Source organism: Antechinus flavipes, chromosome 2 (genome assembly GCF_016432865.1).
Source record: "Antechinus flavipes isolate AdamAnt ecotype Samford, QLD, Australia chromosome 2, AdamAnt_v2, whole genome shotgun sequence".
Lineage (NCBI taxonomy): Eukaryota > Metazoa > Chordata > Mammalia > Dasyuromorphia > Dasyuridae > Antechinus > Antechinus flavipes.
In genome coordinates this window covers 620,977,541-620,995,142 of record NC_067399.1, presented here as the reverse complement: position 1 = coordinate 620,995,142, position 17,602 = coordinate 620,977,541, and the positions used below count along the sequence as shown (strand labels likewise).

At 40.1% G+C, this 17,602-nt stretch overlaps 1 protein-coding gene and 2 long non-coding RNA genes across 7 annotated transcripts in view; 1 reads left to right on the top strand and 2 right to left on the bottom strand.

Annotated features, from left to right (window-relative positions):
• Positions 1–10,995, top strand: part of CPEB1 (cytoplasmic polyadenylation element binding protein 1) — a 74,953-nt gene extending 63,958 nt beyond the window's left edge. For all 5 annotated transcript variants that reach the window (XM_051981918.1, XM_051981919.1, XM_051981917.1 and 2 more), the window contains 5 exons: positions 873–1,009; positions 4,631–4,829; positions 6,115–6,209; positions 6,920–7,000; positions 9,517–10,995. In XM_051981918.1, coding sequence (XP_051837878.1) covers positions 873–1,009; positions 4,631–4,829; positions 6,115–6,209; positions 6,920–7,000; positions 9,517–9,627 — 623 coding nt within the window. In that variant the 3' untranslated portion in view covers positions 9,628–10,995. The remainder of the gene's footprint in view (positions 1–872; positions 1,010–4,630; positions 4,830–6,114; positions 6,210–6,919; positions 7,001–9,516) is intronic.
• Positions 1,016–17,562, bottom strand: LOC127551828 (uncharacterized). Its single transcript, XR_007951184.1, has 3 exons — positions 17,367–17,562; positions 3,811–3,956; positions 1,016–1,343 (listed from the first exon to the last, which is right to left on the bottom strand). It is a non-coding gene; the product is annotated as an uncharacterized LOC127551828 (long non-coding RNA).
• LOC127551829 (uncharacterized) lies at positions 15,332–17,092 on the bottom strand. Its single transcript, XR_007951185.1, has 2 exons — positions 16,791–17,092; positions 15,332–16,403 (listed from the first exon to the last, which is right to left on the bottom strand). It is a non-coding gene; the product is annotated as an uncharacterized LOC127551829 (long non-coding RNA).
• Positions 17,563–17,602: the final 40 nt, after the last annotated feature.

The following is a 17,602-nucleotide window of genomic DNA, read 5'->3' as shown; positions in this document are numbered from 1 at the left end:
CTCCAGGGTGCAGACTCCTGAGCTGTCACCTCTGCCAGATCCAGCACATGCTTTATTTTCTGTTTTCATGTGGATTCTGAATTGCTGCACTTTATGCTAGCTTTAAAACAAAACATTTGTAATGATCACTTTTGTGAATTTGAAAAGAAACTCAGCCCATTGGAACTTTTCTACTTAGAGATGAACTTTCCCAGATTTTTTTTTTTTTTTGGCCGTTTTTGTTTCGTTATGAGGTAGCTCTCTTCAGAGGCTGGCCTGATTCTGAGCTCCCTCTGGAGTTATCAGGATTAAGGAGTCCGGGGGGAGGGGGGGGGAGGAGGGGGGGGTTCTATTCTGGAATTGTCTGAAGTTCCATCCCTATAGAAATCAGGTGTTGGTTCTATCTCATTCACCTTCACCAAAGAAAACAAAGGAGCATTTTAGTGACTTTATTAGGATTTTAATGAACCTCTTTGGAACCCAATTAAAATTTATCTTAGTCTTCCTCATGCTTTGATTGCTTTGATTTAGACATGTCCATCTTTTCTGATCGGTTATAGCACTTCATTTTCTAATGGTTACTTTTCTAAGTTGCCAAACCTTTCATTTGTAGATATGTTGGTGACATAACTAGTATCTCTTTTTGTTTTTTGACCTAAGCATTATGTGTACTTGGCACAGGCATAGTTCTTACTCAAGGAAAGGTATTTTAGATTATAGCAGTAGATGTGTATTTATTTAAACATAAATAATTCCCTTCCAAGTGAGCTGTGCAAAAAACAATAACAACAACAACAAAATAGCCTGCGTTTCAGGTCATGTGGTCAAGGACAAAATTATATAAGGATGTACTAACTTTTGGCCCCCTATTTGCCCCTCCCCTCATTAAACAGGGTATGTGTACTTGGTGTTTGAGCTGGAGAAATCTGTGCGTGCCCTGCTCCAAGCTTGTTCCCAAGATCCACTAAGTCCAGATGGCCTGAGCGAATATTACTTCAAGATGTCCAGCCGCAGGATGCGTTGTAAGGAAGTAAGTTGATTCTTTGTAGATAAATTTCCTTCTGACTTTTGAGGCTAAAAGTTCTGGTATTATGCTTCCTGCATAAAACCACTCTGTAAACAAGATTGATTCAGTCTATTTAGGAGCTTTCTGAGGGTGAATGGAACCTTATTCCCTGTTACACCAAAGAAATCTTCTAAGAATTTACATCGCTATTAGAAGAAAGGTCTTTTTTGGTTAGTGAATGTGAAAATTCCAAAGTCTTATGCATTTGCCCCATTTTCCTGAAATTGTGCAGAGAACAGCTCTTCTACTTCACCGTGTTCTGGGAGCTTGGACAAGGTATCTGGCATCAGTAAACTTCCTATAAAATGAGAAGGGGGAAGTGTGGTCATTACTGTTCACGCTAGACTTAATATTCTAAGATAAATCATGAACAGGATTCTGCTTCTTGTTTACCCGATTCCAACCTCTCTGGTACTACTTTATTTTATTTTATTTTTATTAACTTTTTATTGATAGAACCCATGCCAGGGTAATTTTTTACAGTATTATCCCTTGCATTCGCTTCTGTTTCTCTGGTACTACTTTTGTCCATGTTCATTTCTGGCCTAACATTTTTGGCCCAGACTTTTGTCCTTTTAATGAAATAACTTCTTTTCACGAAGTTCATACTTGGTCCTACTACTTTGGCTTTCTGATATATTCTTTGAACTTTCTTTCTATGATGCTAGGCAGTGGTATAATGGAAAGAGTTGATTGGGAACTTGAATCTCGTTTTGGCCTTTGACTTTGGCTCTATGTCTCTCAACCTTGTTTTCTTAACCTGTAAAGTGAAGGGAGTAGACTAGAAGACTTTTAGGGTTCTTTGTAACTCTGAATCTCTTATCTTAGGATACTGTATTATTGACATCTTTCTAATAGTTTTTCCTCAGGAGCAGGCTGGTCCTTATCTTGTTGGGGGCGATGGGGAGGATGTTGAATCATTTTTTTCAGTGCCTGACTCTTGGTGAGAACTTCCTCTCCATTCTCCAAGTAGCTGTGGTTGCATGTTTAGCTTTCTTAATCCTTATGAAGGTCCACGATATAGAAGAGTCACTGGTTTTCCATATTACCTTCTTAATTGTTTTCCTTTTATCAGGTACTTTCCCCTTTGGATCTCTTAAGTCTTTCACAGTTGTTGTTTTTCTTACTAATTCTGGGATAGTATTGTCTTCACTCTGTTACTTCCTTTTTCTTACAACAAATTCCATATCTGACTTAATTTTGTACTGAAACTGTTCTGAGATGACTAATAACTCCCCCCCCCTTAAGTATCTGATCTAATAGAAGGACTTTTTCTCCTGCTTCAACTTTTGATTTCTCTATGGCTGTGGACAGTGACCTATTTACTTTTTTGAAATTTACTCCTCCCTTGACTTATGTGCTGTACTCTCATGCTTCTGATAAAGCCTTCTCAGGCTTTTTTTTTTTTTTCCTGTTCACAAGGTATATTCCTTGACCCCCAACATTTTATTTTTTTAATCTCCTGTGTTTGACATCTAAATCTGCTTCTTCAGTTTTATCATCACTTGAAAAATATTTTTAGTTACCTTTTAGAAAATCACCATTTTGTGCTATTGGTTTCAAACTCACTTTGTACAAAATTATAAATTTATCCTTTTCTATTTACCTATACGATTCTACTTTTTCTCCTAACAGCCATAACTCACTTTTTCATACTTTACTATTTCTGTCATTGCCCTCTTCAGATATCTTAGCCACTTGCAGCTACTCTTTCACCCACTGGACTTGCTCACCAAAATCATGATTCCTTCTTCCAGCATCTTGTATATGTTCCTTCCTCTCAATTTCTGACACCTTAACTTGACCTCATTTCAAATAAAGATGCTTTCCTCTTGGCCTGTTTCCCTGCCATGGGTTTCTTCCCCCCAATTTTTCATCTTGCATGTAGTTATCAGACTATTCTTGGTTTCTTATTTCCAAGCATTCTCTCTATCTTTCTATGTACCCTGTCCATCCCATTTATCTATATTTCTTACCAGTCCTCAGTATTAGACTTAGTGTGATTCCTAGTTCCACATTTTGGAATTCTATCAGTCTTTTAAGGCCTGATTTGACTATCACCTTGAAATTGTTGCTGATGACTCTTGAATGATTTTTTTTTTTTTACCTTTTCAAGATTTATATCAACTCATTGAGAAAAATGTTCTGCCTTTCCTCCAATTCACTATTTTATCTTGTCATCATATAATACTACCATTGCCAACAAATACTGTTTATTCCTTGTCAGACTAAATCTTGCTGGGGTTAGACGTATAACCTTTTATACCCAGTGCTAAATTTGCAGTAAGATGAAATTTACATTTCCTCTTAGTAGACTAGATGGTTTGTAAAGGGAGAAATCTTTTTTTTTTTTTTTTTTTTTTTTTGTCTTTAAATCCCTAGCATTTATTTATATGAGGCAGTGTGACAATCAATAGTGTTGGATTGAATCTCAGGTAGCATTCATCTCTCACATCTGAGAGTGATTTAATTGCTGTGTACCTCTGGAATATAAAACTTAGGTTTATAGAGATGTGTTGATGTTTGAATTCATGGAAGGAATCCTCTCCCTGGGAATTTCCTCACTGAAGAAATCACAGACCCTTCTTGGATTACCCTTTGAGTGTTCACACATTCCAGTCCTGAATGTGATGTTTGACACATGTTTTAAATTTTAAAAAATAATTCTTCTTGTGTGCATGGGGCACATATTATCCTTCAGGCTTTAGACAGGCTAAAATAAAACTTCTACATAAATCTCAGTTCACAAAGTTGAATTTACTCACATTCGGTTTTCCAGGATGATGGTGTGCCATGGTTTCTAAGCCACCCTCCCAGTGAGGTTTTGTGGAAAAAAAATGTAAAGGATGGAGGTACAGCAAGAGGTTTCATCTGGCCATGTTCAGGTTGTGTATTGAAGGATGATGATGACCTGGGAAACAAAAGAGAAAGTTGACAAAGACTGCTCCCTTTTTCCACAGTTGCCTATTGGCTTTAATGAGCCAATTTAGTTTAGTTCAGGAAATTTGTCAGCTTAGTCATGGGAAGTTATCTGAGAGACATTTGTGAGTCATGCTTGGAAGCCTTCAATGTGATCCTTATATTGCTCAAATCTGTTTTGTGGCTCAATGTGAAAGATGCCTCAGATCTACTTATCCCTGTCACATCATGTGTCAGATATTTATCAAGTGCCTGATGCTTACTATGTGCTCAGTGCTATAGATACAAAGAAAGGTAAGGTATTCTGTGAGCTTTTAAGGAGTCCACAGTCTAGTGAAGAAGACAACATGCAGACAATTCTACGGACAAGCTACAAATGGCAGATTTGAAGTAATCAGTCTGTCTTCTGAGGATCATGTAGAAAGACCTCATGTTCATGGGAATACTGGTCTACATAATGCTGCCACTACCTTTGACCAGGTGATAAATGTTGTAAAGCAATCGGCTCTAAAAGTTTCAGGCATCTGAACATATTATATTGCTAGTTCTTGAAGAACCTTCTTTTTTCCCCCACCATGAATGATCCCTCTGTAACCCTTAGTCTTACTATGAATGATCTTTGTGACCTCTAGTTTTGCTCATGAGCCGATTTCTGAATGGTTTCAGGTGCAGGTTATCCCCTGGGTCTTGGCTGACAGCAACTTTGTCCGGAGCCCATCACAGAGACTGGATCCCAGCAGAACAGTCTTTGTTGGGGCACTGCATGGGATGCTCAATGCAGAGGCCCTGGCTGCAATTGTGAACGATCTGTTTGGAGGAGTAGTGTATGCTGGTATTGACACGGATAAGCACAAGTATCCTATCGGTGAGTGCCACCTTCTCAACAGGGATATGTGGTACATATAGAAATATATATGTATATAAATAAAAATATCTGTGTATAGATATAGATATAAGTAAATGGGGCTATGTGGCAACCCTTAGATTTTCCTTAGGAACCCTTGGTTCCTAAGTAGGGGAAAACCTTTTGCTCATCAGATTCTGAACTATTTATGTTATTCTCCCAGTTAGGGTTGGGAGGGAATAATTTCTGACCTTTTCTAACAAGAAGGAAAACAGCCAGAGTGTGAGTGTGTGTGAGTGTGTGTGTGTGTGTGTGTGTGTGTGTGTGTGTGTGTGTGCGTGCCATTTTGGTGGTGGTTCTTAATAGAAATAATTTTATTTCCTTCCTTTACTTCACTGGGTATGACCAGATGATTGATTGACCAAGTACTATGCCACAGATCTCTAGCCTAATATTCTTTACCTCTCTCCCTTGCCCCATCCCCTGATCATTTTGTGAATTTAGAGACACAACCATTGTGCACCATATTGCCAACTGTAGCCAATAACCAGTTAAATCAGAAGCAGGAAGATATACAAGGGAGGATTTGAGAGCTAGCTAAGAAGACTATTTAACTTTCTTACTGTCCTTCCCAACCCAGAGTTCTTAATAGAAGTTTGTTGTTCCCTGTTTCTCCAGCAGTCTGGCTGAGCAGTAACTCTCGATTTGTGTTGATTGGTGTGCTGAGTAGGGAGGTAGAGACGTTGGGTTGCTGCCCTTGGGATATGCCTCTTTTCCCTCAAATAATATGCATACTTTAATGGGTTAATTAGAACATGTATTTCTTTTCCTTTCATGTTCCTAAAGTTAATATATTATGTTACTTGAATGAGGCTAAAAAAAGGCAAGCACTGTGTGCTATTTGATAATGCACTATGAATTCTGATTCTGAGACTTCAGACATTTAAATAGAAGGTAGACAACATTGGGCATTGCGTCCCTGTCTCAGAGTGGAGCTCTCAGATTTTTTGCTTTGTCCTGTATTGATAAAGCAGTTCTGTTTATATCAGTTGAAATCTTTCCCTTAGTTGTTGTTTTTCTTCTTTTTGTGTGGGCAGTTCAAGGCATCTTATTGGATTTAAAGAAATCTCTTCTCTTTCCCCAACCTAGCAGATTGTCTTCCTTCTTATCCTGAGCTAACATTTGCATTGACATGGAGCATATTATTTGCCCTTGGTGTTTGATTTTGCTGTTTTTCTTTGAGGTCAGGCTGTAGAATTTTAGGGAGACTTGTTGGGACAATAAACCATATTCATGTGATTCTCAGGATCTGGTCGAGTGACTTTTAACAATCAACGCAGTTATCTGAAGGCAGTCAGCGCTGCTTTTGTGGAGATCAAAACTACTAAGTTCACTAAGAAGGTAAGTAGAATGGATGGTATTTTTTGTGTCAATGTCCCTCTTGTAGCATCTTGGAAGATTCCTAGTGATGAGTTATTAGCCCCTGGTAAAGCAGGTCCAGATAATTGATAAAAGGGCCTCAATTGGTCTTCCTCAGGGATGTAGTTGGGGGTTGGTAACATGGGTGTGAGGTATCTCTGGGTTGTGTCATTTAGGGTAGATAAAAACAAATTGATTTCTGGAGGTTTGTGGCTTCTTTGGAATATAGACACTATGACTTGACCTGGAACCTAAAGAGGATTAACTTAAATAAAATCCAACATGCTATAAAAGTAAGGAGAGTAGGCTTGATGATCTCAACAAGACTTCCACATTCTGATCTCCTCTTTCTTCCTAGTTATTAAATAGAATTTATGAATTATGAATCTGGTCCAAGCACTCAGCTGTTGCCATTTGGCAATATGTGAAAAGCTCACTTCATAGTGCCTACCTTAAGGGTTGTGAAGCTCTAATCACCTATTCCCTGAAGGTAATCCATGTAGCTTTCTCTTGGGGCTGAAGGAAGCTGTTCATTGTCTGATTATTCTCTTCATTCCTCAAAGAGCTCTCTCAGAACTCTTCCTGAAGGCAGTTGTCCTCTTCATCCTTCACTACAGAATAGTTCACCTTTCCTTTTATTCTTGATGATGAATGCTCAGCACATAGTTCATTTGTAAATTGCTTTCATATAGGTTCAGATTGACCCTTACCTAGAAGACTCTCTCTGTCACATCTGCAGTGCTCAGCCAGGTCCATTCTTCTGTCGAGATCAGGTAAGTCTTCTTGTTCCACTCAGTTCTGATTTGGCGTAAAACCCTCAGAGCAGAGGTGTCAGAGCACTGATTGCTCCCAGGACTTCTAGTATGGCAGAAACAGGTTAAAATAAAATTGGGAAGTATTTAACAAGTTAAATTAACATACTGTATTGTGACTTTCTGCTTTCTTTATTCTAATGGAGATAATGTATAAATAACTAGCTTACACATAAGCTTACATATACAGTAGATGGAAGATAACTTTACGGGAAAGATTCGCAGTTAGAGAGACTTGGGATGACCTGGTGACAATAAACTTTTCAGAACAGAGTAGCCACGGCAAAGCACAGAGATTGTAGAGAAGAATGTGTTACTGTGCTAAGAATGCAAGTAAGAAAGACTGAAAAATAGAAAGAGACCAGACTGAAGAGCTTTTAAATGCCAATTACAAGAGGCCTTGTAATTGATCCTACGAGGTAATAAGGAACCTCTGGACTTGGAGCAGATATTAAGACGATCAAACTTTTAGAAAATCACTTTGGCAGTTACAAGGACTGAAAAGAGACTGGAGGGAAGACGACCAGTGAGGAGGGAGAGAGGTTTGAACTGAGGTTTGATTGTGTGAGTATAGAAAAAGAAACCATATGCAAAAAAGACTGGGAAAGTATAAAAGACAAGATTTGACTGTTTGAACAGATAAAGTAAGAGTGAGCAAAGTCATGTTATTAAGGGTTGTGAATATGGATGATTAGAAAGTTTCTCAACAGTAATAGGAAAGTTCAAGGGAAAAGGGAGTCATTGGGGGAAAAGACAGTGAGATTTTGTTTTGGATGTGTTCCATGTGAGATACTTAAGTTCATTTTTGAAATGCCCAATTGGAAATTAATGACTTCAGAATTGGAGCTCAGGAAAAGTTATAGAACTTGAGTATAAATACCTGAGAATCACCAAATAAAGAAAATTGTATCCTTTGGAAGTTGATAAGCTCACCAAGTGAAAAAGTAAAGAAAGAAGGCCTAGATAAGGGTCCCAGAGGGAGGCCCACAGTGGTGGGTCTGTCTTGATGAAGGTCCAGCACAAGAGACTATAAGACTTAGTATTCATACATAAGTTGTGTCCTGAAAACCCAAAAGTAGATCAGTGTCCAACAATACAGAAATTGGGAAGGATGAGCACTGGGAACAGACCTTTAGATTTGATGTGATTGAAAAAGCATTGGTAACTTGGGAGAGAATTATTTTAAGTTAAAGTCCTGTTGCAGAGAGGAGAGGAGACCCAGACTCCAAGTGTAGTCAAGATTTTTCTGGGAGTTGGGAACAAAAGTTGAGATACAAAAGAGTAGCATGAGAATAAAGAGTAAGGTTAAGAGAATTTCAGGATGGGGGTGCAGACCCAAGGGAAGGAGCTAGAAGTGCAGAGCAATGGGAGAGTACTTTACAGTGCAAGAAAAAATGTCAGATTCCCAAATCTTTGGTCAGGTTGTACTATTATTTTAAAATAAAGTGAGATTTGAGGTAAATGGTTACTAGAAAGAGAAAAAACTTGAGACTTTAATACTTATAAAGGAAATTCTTCCTGCTTGTTTCCCTTTTTTCTTTGTTGTTTTTAATGTGAATCCTGTAGTTTTTGACAGGAAGGAAGAGCCTGACAAGTCCTATCTTAGACCCTTTAGTTCTTTGCCAAGCTCTAGTGTCCCTAAATAAAATGGCTACTAATTCTCAGACTGAAGAAAGATATTCCTGTTTTTAGACCTCAATGCTTAAAATGTATTAAAAGTACATTAATTAAGAAAGCTGAAGCAGCCCTGCTCTTAGGCATTGAGACAAATTATCTCATGACAATGCAGGTGTCATGGTTGTCGAGTTGTTGTGCCAGAAGGATCTTACCAGCTAGAAAGCCTCTATTACTGCTCTTGATTGTTGATGCCTGGCTTTTACAGTGGACTCAAGTTCATAAATCTTAGCCTTAGGGAATTGTAACATCTTCCATTGATGTATAGGACATTAGTTTTTGAGAGCTATGAGGAGATGAAGAAGAGATCCTGATCACAGTGGGGATTGCCTTGGTTTCTGTTGTCAGCTGGGTCAATTGGCATCAAGGATGCAGGGGTGGGAGGCCTTTGTAAAAGGACTAGATGCACTCGTTTGTGTCTGTTTCACACACATATTTGAATAGGAATTATTGAAAATGCTTTAAACAAACAAAAAACCAAATGGACACCAAAAAACTTCTGCATTACCAGGCCACAAAGATGCCTTAGACAAAGAGTTTGGAAAGTTTTTTTTGGTACAGAGCACATGAATCCCCAGAGAACTTGTGGGACAAGATTTTGGCTGTAATGCTTAGGCCATTGTTACAGTTGACCCTTAAGGTTATATCTTATGTCCATGACTTATTTCTACTATTTTCTTCCCCTTTCCTACTTAGAATTGTTTATCAGTTTAACTGATTTTTATCTCAGAGTTGGTTGCTTCTTTTGATAGATCATGCTAGAATTGATATCACTTTCTTATTTTCATAACTTCGCTTCATAGGTCTGCTTCAAGTACTTTTGCAGAAGCTGCTGGCACTGGCGACATAGTACCGAGGGCCTTCGTCATCATCGCCCACTAATGCGTAATCAGAAGAGTCGAGAATCTAGCTAGAGGGTTGGTGGGTGTCCATCTGCCCCTGGTGAAGCTGGTTCAACCTGAGTGGTGAGAGCCGGAGTGTCGCTACCAGCCTCAGGCCCAGGCTGGGAGCACACTTCCAAAGGACATGGGGAAAATCTTACATTCACCTTTGCACTTGCTGATCTGTCTTTGTTTCTGCACTAATGCACAGTGAGTTTTGTCGGGTTTTGTTTTCAGGGGGTGTTATAAGGGGAAGGGCCCCCCAGTCACCTCCCAAGTGAATCTGCAGTTTTCCCAGACTTTAGTTCCTCAGTTTGCTGATGACAAACAAGAAAAAAAAAAAAAAAAAAAAAAAAGGACCACGTGTTAAGAAGGTATTTATGCAGATGCCTTCGTCTAGGTTTTTTATTTATTAAAAGCGCTTTTTTACATTCCTCGCAATACTGATGGTAATGACGCAGGTCTCAGTGGCTCCATGTTTGCAGTTGCCATACAGTGCCTTTCCATTTATTTAACCCCCACCTGAACGGCATAAACTGAGTGTTCAGCTGGTGTTTTTTACTGTAACAACAAGGAGACTTTGCTCTTCATTTAAACCAAAATCATATTTCATATTTTACGCTCGAGGGTTTTTACCGGTTCCTTTTTACACTCCTTAAAACAGTTTTTAAGTAGTTTGAAACGAGATTTTTTTCTTTCCTGGCAGCTTTTAACATTAATGCAAATTTGTGTCTGGGGACTGCGGCTTAGGATTTCTCACAGTTGTGGAGAGAGGCGTTTGCAACCAGGAAAAAGACAAGATTTTCAAATTTAAAACTGGACCGGATAAATGATGGTGGAGCTGCTGTACATAGTTTTAAACCGTTTCTTGCACTTTCTTAAGTTGCACTTAAGTGGGGGGTTGATAGAGGTTTTTAATCACAAAGTCACAGGACTTAATTTTTTTTTTTTTGTAACTGAGCTAAAAAGGGCTGCTTTATGGCGGGGGCAGATGAAGGTTCACAGGAGCCCTTTCACTTAGAGGGGACAAGTACCTTTCCCTTTTTTTTTTTTTTCCTCCTCGTTTAAAAAAAAATGTATGAAGCAACAGGGCAGTTGGCTGCTGCTGGGATTTGAAAACTTGACTTTTTTTTTAAAAGAAGAAAATAGAACTTGCCCCTCTACGGGAAGCTGTGTGCCAAAGAACCAGTGTCATAACCCTCCCTCACCCTCTTTCCCCTCCCGCTGAGCCGATGTTGCATTGTTGCGTATCCCAGCTGCTCTGTGTGGGTTTTTGTGAATCTGTGTGTGAAGTCCCTACCTCATTGTAGTATATGCAGGCAAGACTGCACTCTCCTGCAGATGTGTGGAGTAAGCTGTGGTGTAGTTTTTTTGGCACATAATAAACACGTTGCAGCAGTGTTGGCCTTGTGTCTGTCATTACTATTGGTAATAGTGGGTGGGAGCATCTTGGTGGATTGGTCCCTAAATGATATGGAAAGTCAAGTTGGAATTTCCAGTCATTAGACCCTGGCACTTTGGTCTAAGGCCTAGCCCCACAAGGTAGATTATTAACATGCATATACCCCAACCCATGCAACTCTGGAGATTTTGGGCCCTAGCTTTGAACTTTTGTAGGCTTTGAAAATTGAACTTTTTGGAGCTTTTTGGACTCCATTTAGCTAAAAGATGGTCTCTTTTTCATCGGGAATGTGAAAACTCTTGGGAATAGGATTGGCTTTCCTTTGGTGTGACACCAACAAGAACTCTAGTCCACTTAGATGCAAGTGATAAATTTTCTGCTTGCTGGCTATAAGTAGTCTTTTCCTTTCACTTACAGATTGTTTATTCCTTTTCTACTTACCCATTTTACCCCCTCCCCCCTTTTCTCTTCATTGCAGAACCCAAAACTTGCCATTACATATTTAGAGGTATCTGGGAAGCCCAAGTTTGCTTGACTTCCCCTAAAGAAAAACATTTAAAGGCATAGGCTTTTTATTCCTACAAATCCCACTTAATTTTTTCCAGCTAGGATAACTCCATATAGTTACTATCTGAACATCCTTCCTTTAGAGCCTGTAGAGAAATGGGGGGGGGGGGGAAGGAGGGAGGGGGAGGTGAGAATGTGCTGGAATCAGATCATTGAATCTGGATGTACTAAAGAAAGTCTAAAGTTAAAAGAAGTAGGTCTGGGTGCAACTAAATGGTGCAGTGGATAGAGCACCAGCCCTGAAGTCAGGAGGACCTGAGTTCAAATCTGGCCTCAGACACTTAACACGTCTTATCTGTGTGACCCTGGGCAAGTCACTTAACCCCAATTGCCTCAGCCAAAAAAAAAAGTAGGTCTGATGAAAGCGATGTAAATTTGACTACATTTCAGCAATCTCTCCAGTATTTTAATTGATATTTTAGATTTGTATCCAGGTTAAATTAACAGATCATGTTTAGGGATGTCAAAATTGCCTTACTAGTTGTGTGACCCTGGGCAAATCACTTAACCCTGTGTATCTCAGTTTCCTCATCTGTCATGAGCTGGAGAAGGAAATGGCAAACAATGTCTTTGCCAAGAGAACCCCCAATGGAGTCATGAAGAGTTAAGCACAACACATAAGTGTTCACATTCTAATTCCAATCAAACTGGCCACTGGTTGCATCACATACATTTCATTTCCCTCTTGCAAAGCTTTTAATAGCTCAGTTCTTTCTCTTGGAACCTTTGAATCCATCCAAATCTTAGCTCAACTGCCACATAATACTTTTTTAGAGTTCTTTATTTGTTAACTTAATGCCATGAAAATTCCTTTGTTTATATTTTGAGAAAAACCCATTTGCTAAATAAATTGACATGCAAACAGCTTGGATTAATTGTTCCAAACATTCAGGCTTAGGCTCTTAAACAACTAACTGTTTGGACCGAGGCCTGTTTGAAGACAAAATAATTCTGAGATCCTCCAATGCTACTACTAAACTCTGGCAGGGGCAGAAGGCAGACCAGAGTGGAACTATCTCTCCCAAAATGGGATTGGACATAAAATCATGCTTGCTTATCTAGGGAATTGGACTCTGGCACTGGACCAGGCTAAAATTCACTAGATTGGTTGGATGGTCTAAGTCCCTTGAGGTCCTAAGTCAGGTTTTTTTCATCCCCTGTGTTATAGAAGGGGCTAGGTTAGCCCCTATTACCCAACAGCAAAAGGAGGAAAGGTCACAGTCCTTCATGGGAAGGCCTCTTCCTTCAAGGGCAGGGAGCCCATTTTAAGGGACAGTGTTACAGTATCCAGTTCTTTAACAAAATTTGGAATCATGAGGAATTAGCTGACAAGCATTTTCAGAGGGCCTGAAAAATAATAATACTTGTATTTCCCTGTGTCTCCTTGCCATGGCTATCAGCACCCCACTGGAAACTTGAACGCAGTCTGCTGGATCCTCTGGTTAAACTTTTGACTTGTCTCATCTCCTCTTGCAGTTTTTGTTATCTTTCCCCATTAAAATAAGCTTCTTTAAGAAAGGAATTCTCTTTTGCTTTCTTACATTTGTATCTCCGGTGTTAACAGTAAGCTCTTAGATGCTCTACCTACCTATCTATTCTGTGTACTTAATAGTAGCTTCAAATAAAAACTTTGATTTTTTTTCCCTTTATTAAAGCTTTTTATTTTTCAAAACATATACGTAGATAACTCTTCAACATTTGCCCTTGAAAACCTTGGATTCAAACCTCCTCCCCCTTACCCATGCCCTCCCCTAGATGGCAAGTGGCCCAATGTATGTAAAATGTATTAGAAATCTGTGTTAAATCCAATATATGCATACATATTTATACAATTAATGTGCCACATGAGAAAAATAAAATCCAGAAAAAGGAAAAAAAAAAAAGCCGCAAAATAAAATGCAAGTAAACAACAAAAACAGTGAAAATGCTATGTTGTGAACCACACTCAGTTCCTATAGTCCTCTCTCTGGGTGTAGATGGCTGTCTTCATCACTAAACAATTGTAACTGGTTTGAATCATCTTGTTCAGTTTCTTACCACTACAAAAAGGGCTGCCACAAACATTTTTGCACATGTGGGTCCCTTTCCCTCCTTTAAGATCTCTTTGGGATATAAGCTCAGTAAAAACACTGCTGGATCAAAGGGTATGCAGAGTTTCATAATTTTTTGAGCATAGTTCCAAATTGCTCTCCAGAATGTGGCTGGATCCGTTAACAGTTCTACCAACAATGTATCAGTGTCCCAGTTTTCCTACATCCCCTCCAACATTTCTCATCTTTTCCTGTCATCTTAGCCAATCTGACAGGTGTGTAGTGGTACCTCAGAGTTGTCTTAATTTGCATTTCTCTGATCAATAGTGATTTAGAGCACCTTTTCATATGACTAAAAATAGTTTCAATTTCTTCATCTGAAAATTGTTCATGTTCTTTGACAATTTATCAGTTGAGAAGTGGCTTGAATTCTTATAAACTTGAGTGAATTCTCTATATATTTTAGAAATGAGGCCTTTATCAGAACCTTTGCATGTAAAACTGTTTTCCCAGTTTATTTATCCTTCTAATCTAGTCTCCATTACTTTTGCTTGTGCAAAAACTCAATATAATCAAAATTATCTATTTTGTGATCAACAGTGATCATCTTGTTTGGTCACAAATTCCTTCCTCCTCCACAGATCAGAGAGATAAACTATCCTTATGTTCTTCTAACTTAATAACATAATTTATGTCTAGATCATGAACCCATTTTGACCTTATCTTGGTATATGATGTTAGGTGTGGGTATGCATAGTTTCTGTCATACTAGTTTCCAATTTTCCCAGTTTTTGTCAAACAGTAAATTTTTATCCCAAAATTTGGGGTCTCTGTGTGTGTAAACACTAGATTTCTGGAGTCATTGTTTTATCCTGTGAACTTAACATATTCTACTGAGCAACTAGTTTCTTAGCCAGTACCAAATGGTTTTAATGACCACTGCTTTATAATAAAGTTTTAGATCTGTATTCCTACAGCCACCTTCAGTTGCATTTTTAAAAAAATTAGTTCTCTTGAAATTCTTGGCCTTTATCTTCCAGATAAGTTTTGTCATTTTTTTCTAGGTCAGTAAAACAGTGTCTTAGGAGTTTGATTGGTATAGCACTAAATAGATTAGTTTGGGAAGTATTGTCATCTTTATTATATTCACTTGACCTATCCAAGAGCACTTGATATTTTTCCATTTATTTAGATCTGACTTTGTGTGAATAGCGTTTTGTAGTTTTGCTCATATAGTTCCTGACTTTACCTTGATGGATATATTCCCAAATATTTTATACTATTGACAGTTATTTTGAATGAAATTTTAATTTCTCTTTGTATCTATTGCTATTGGATTTCGTTAGTGATGTATAAAAATACTAATGATTTATGTGGATTTATTTTGTATCTTGCAAGTTTGCTAAAGTTGTGGATTCTTTCTAATTGTTTTTAAGTTGATTCTCTAGGGAAATTTTTGACTTTCAAAAAAAATAGATCTGATGGAAAGTCAAAAGATTTTTATGAAATTTCTAAGCCTGTCAGTTGCCATTCCTTAATCACCTTGGTCTGTAAGTGATAATTTTGAAATACAATTACTATATTGGAATCTAATTATGAGTTTAGCCCTAATAGAATTAGGGAGGGTCCTACAAAAGGACTAGAGAATAGCCATATAAACAAGTTTAGGTATCATGATTATGTCTTACCTTTTCCCACCAGAGTCATGGTGAGGGAAAGAGATTAGGTCAGACATATAGAAAATGGGAAGAAAACTTTAATAATGAAATAGGTAAGCTGGAGTGGTCCTTGTCCGAATTCCAAATCTCTAGGTTCCTTTGGCATTCTTGCCTGACTCTGGAGAGGGAATGGTTGGGCACCTTTTAATCCCCAATTTTCCAAAACTCCTGCCATCCATCTCTTTAACCCTGTTCTTACCTTTATAAGTCTTTATTTTTTCCTGGCATCCATCTCTTCTACTATGTTCCTTTTACTATGGATGGGGAAATACATGTAGAACCTTGAGTAGTTTGATAGGGGAAGGCCTATTCAGTGCCAGGAAAGAAGACTGGCCTATGGAGGATAATTTTATCCTTTTTTCATCCAATCTTCTTATGCTTAGCCCACATCATTATACTTTGTTGTAAAGATGACTTAAAAAAATTTTTTTAAGTAAACTTGTATTCGTAAAAGAAACAACCCTAGTTATCTTTGCTTACTGCTGCCATCCTCCTTTTGCTAAAGGTAACTTCTAGCTCACTCCAGGACTCTTGAAGTGTTTCCTTGAAGGATGTAGGGAGTCTGCCCTTTCCACCTCGGGTTGTGAGGGAAGAAAGGGAGATGCTTTTCTTGGGATAGAGAAAGTAGCTGTAATTCTTCCGTTTCCCAAATGTTTGTAGGCTGCTTTGTCTAAATGTATATAAGAAACTCTGTAGCCCAGATGGTTTTGTTCTTAACATTCCATTAAACGTGTTTTTTTAGTCTGGAGGCTGAAGGAAAAATGAGCGTGAGAAACACCTCAGGGAAAGCCTTGGCACAAGCTATCTTTCCCTAGGGCCAACACTACTGCCCAACTCTAGTCTGACAGATGGACTCTTTATCCTTGACAGGTTTTCCAGCAGAGTGCTCCTAGAAAAAGCTGCTTTTCAAACAGAACCAGAACTTTGTTCCCCCACTCCATTTCCGGGCCTCTTGCATTCTGGCCTAATATTCCAGCCGGCTTCCTAAGTTCACCAGGGATCTCTGTGGATGGCCTCGTGCCCTAGCCCTTTCAGAGCAGCACATCCTGGGCTCTGGGGCTGTTGGCTTATCTGGCCTGTAGAAGGAAAGATCTATAGGACAAAGAGGAGGGATGGGGTGAGGAGCAGGGTTAGACAGGCACTTGCCTTTTAGCATCCTTGACATATAATCTTGCCTCGGGTCAGAGAGCCTAGCCCTCCTCTCCCCCATTTCCTTAGGGTGCTGTCACATCGAATTGTGGCCTGGACCTTCCCAGCTCTTAGCTGAGTCTGGAAGGAGCAAGTCCTCGGGGGCAGTTTCTGGTGCTGGTCCCCTAGGTAGGTCCTTCTCTAGCCTTCAGCCCCGAGGCCTCCCTTTCCCTGGCTTCTCCCTCATTTCCATGGCCCTCCTTAGCTGCCGTCCTGTCAATGCTAGGGAGGTATGACAACGAATTTCAGGTGTGACTCTTATCTGGCAGCAGAGAAAGGATGGGGCGCTACCTGAGGATTGAAGAATCGGGCCCGAGATCAGGACACCCAGCGGAGGATTAGGCTGTCCGCGTTCCCCTAGCTGATGGGAGTGAAGGGCTGGGGTCCCTGTTTTCGCCCGCCAGCAAGAGTGCCACGGATCTGACGCCGAGAGGCGGGGCCCCGGGTGCCGCCCGAAGGAGTTCTAGGACTGGAAACACCTGCTTCCCTTCCAGATCCTGGGAGAGATGAGGATCACGGGGAGAGTGGGGCGTAGTATCCGGAGTTCCCGGTCAGGCTTCTGTGCCGGCCCCTACCCCCGATGAAGGAGGACTAGGTGACAGGCTTCACCGCCCCCCGGGGTGGGGGGTGTTTTAGGGGAGACAGCCCTACGAAATGGTAACCATCTCCCGGAGATCAAATTCCTTTACGTGGCCAGCCGCCAGCCCCGCCCCAGACAGGTTAAGAAGTCTTTATTTAGCACCCATTATCTGCCAGGCACGGTGCCCGGGGAGAGATTTCAAAGCCCCTCTCCTTCCCTAGGCCCCCAAGACGGCGGGCGCAACTGGATGCAATTTGCGTCCGCGGACATACACTTGAGGGACTTACTTGCACATGGCCTCTTCCTTCCTCTTGTAATCCTCGGGCTCTCCAGGGATTAGTTGCCTTGCTTTCTCCGCCCTACTCCCAGTCCTAACTCTACTAATCTCCGCCCCCGGGCTGGGGGATGGGGATGACTCCTGGAACTCAGTACCCGGAAACCCAAACTCGGACTACAGCGCGCTGCTCTCGCCCTCCTGCCCGCCGGAGGCCGCTGTGGCACGCAAACCCTTGCTTGGCGCCTC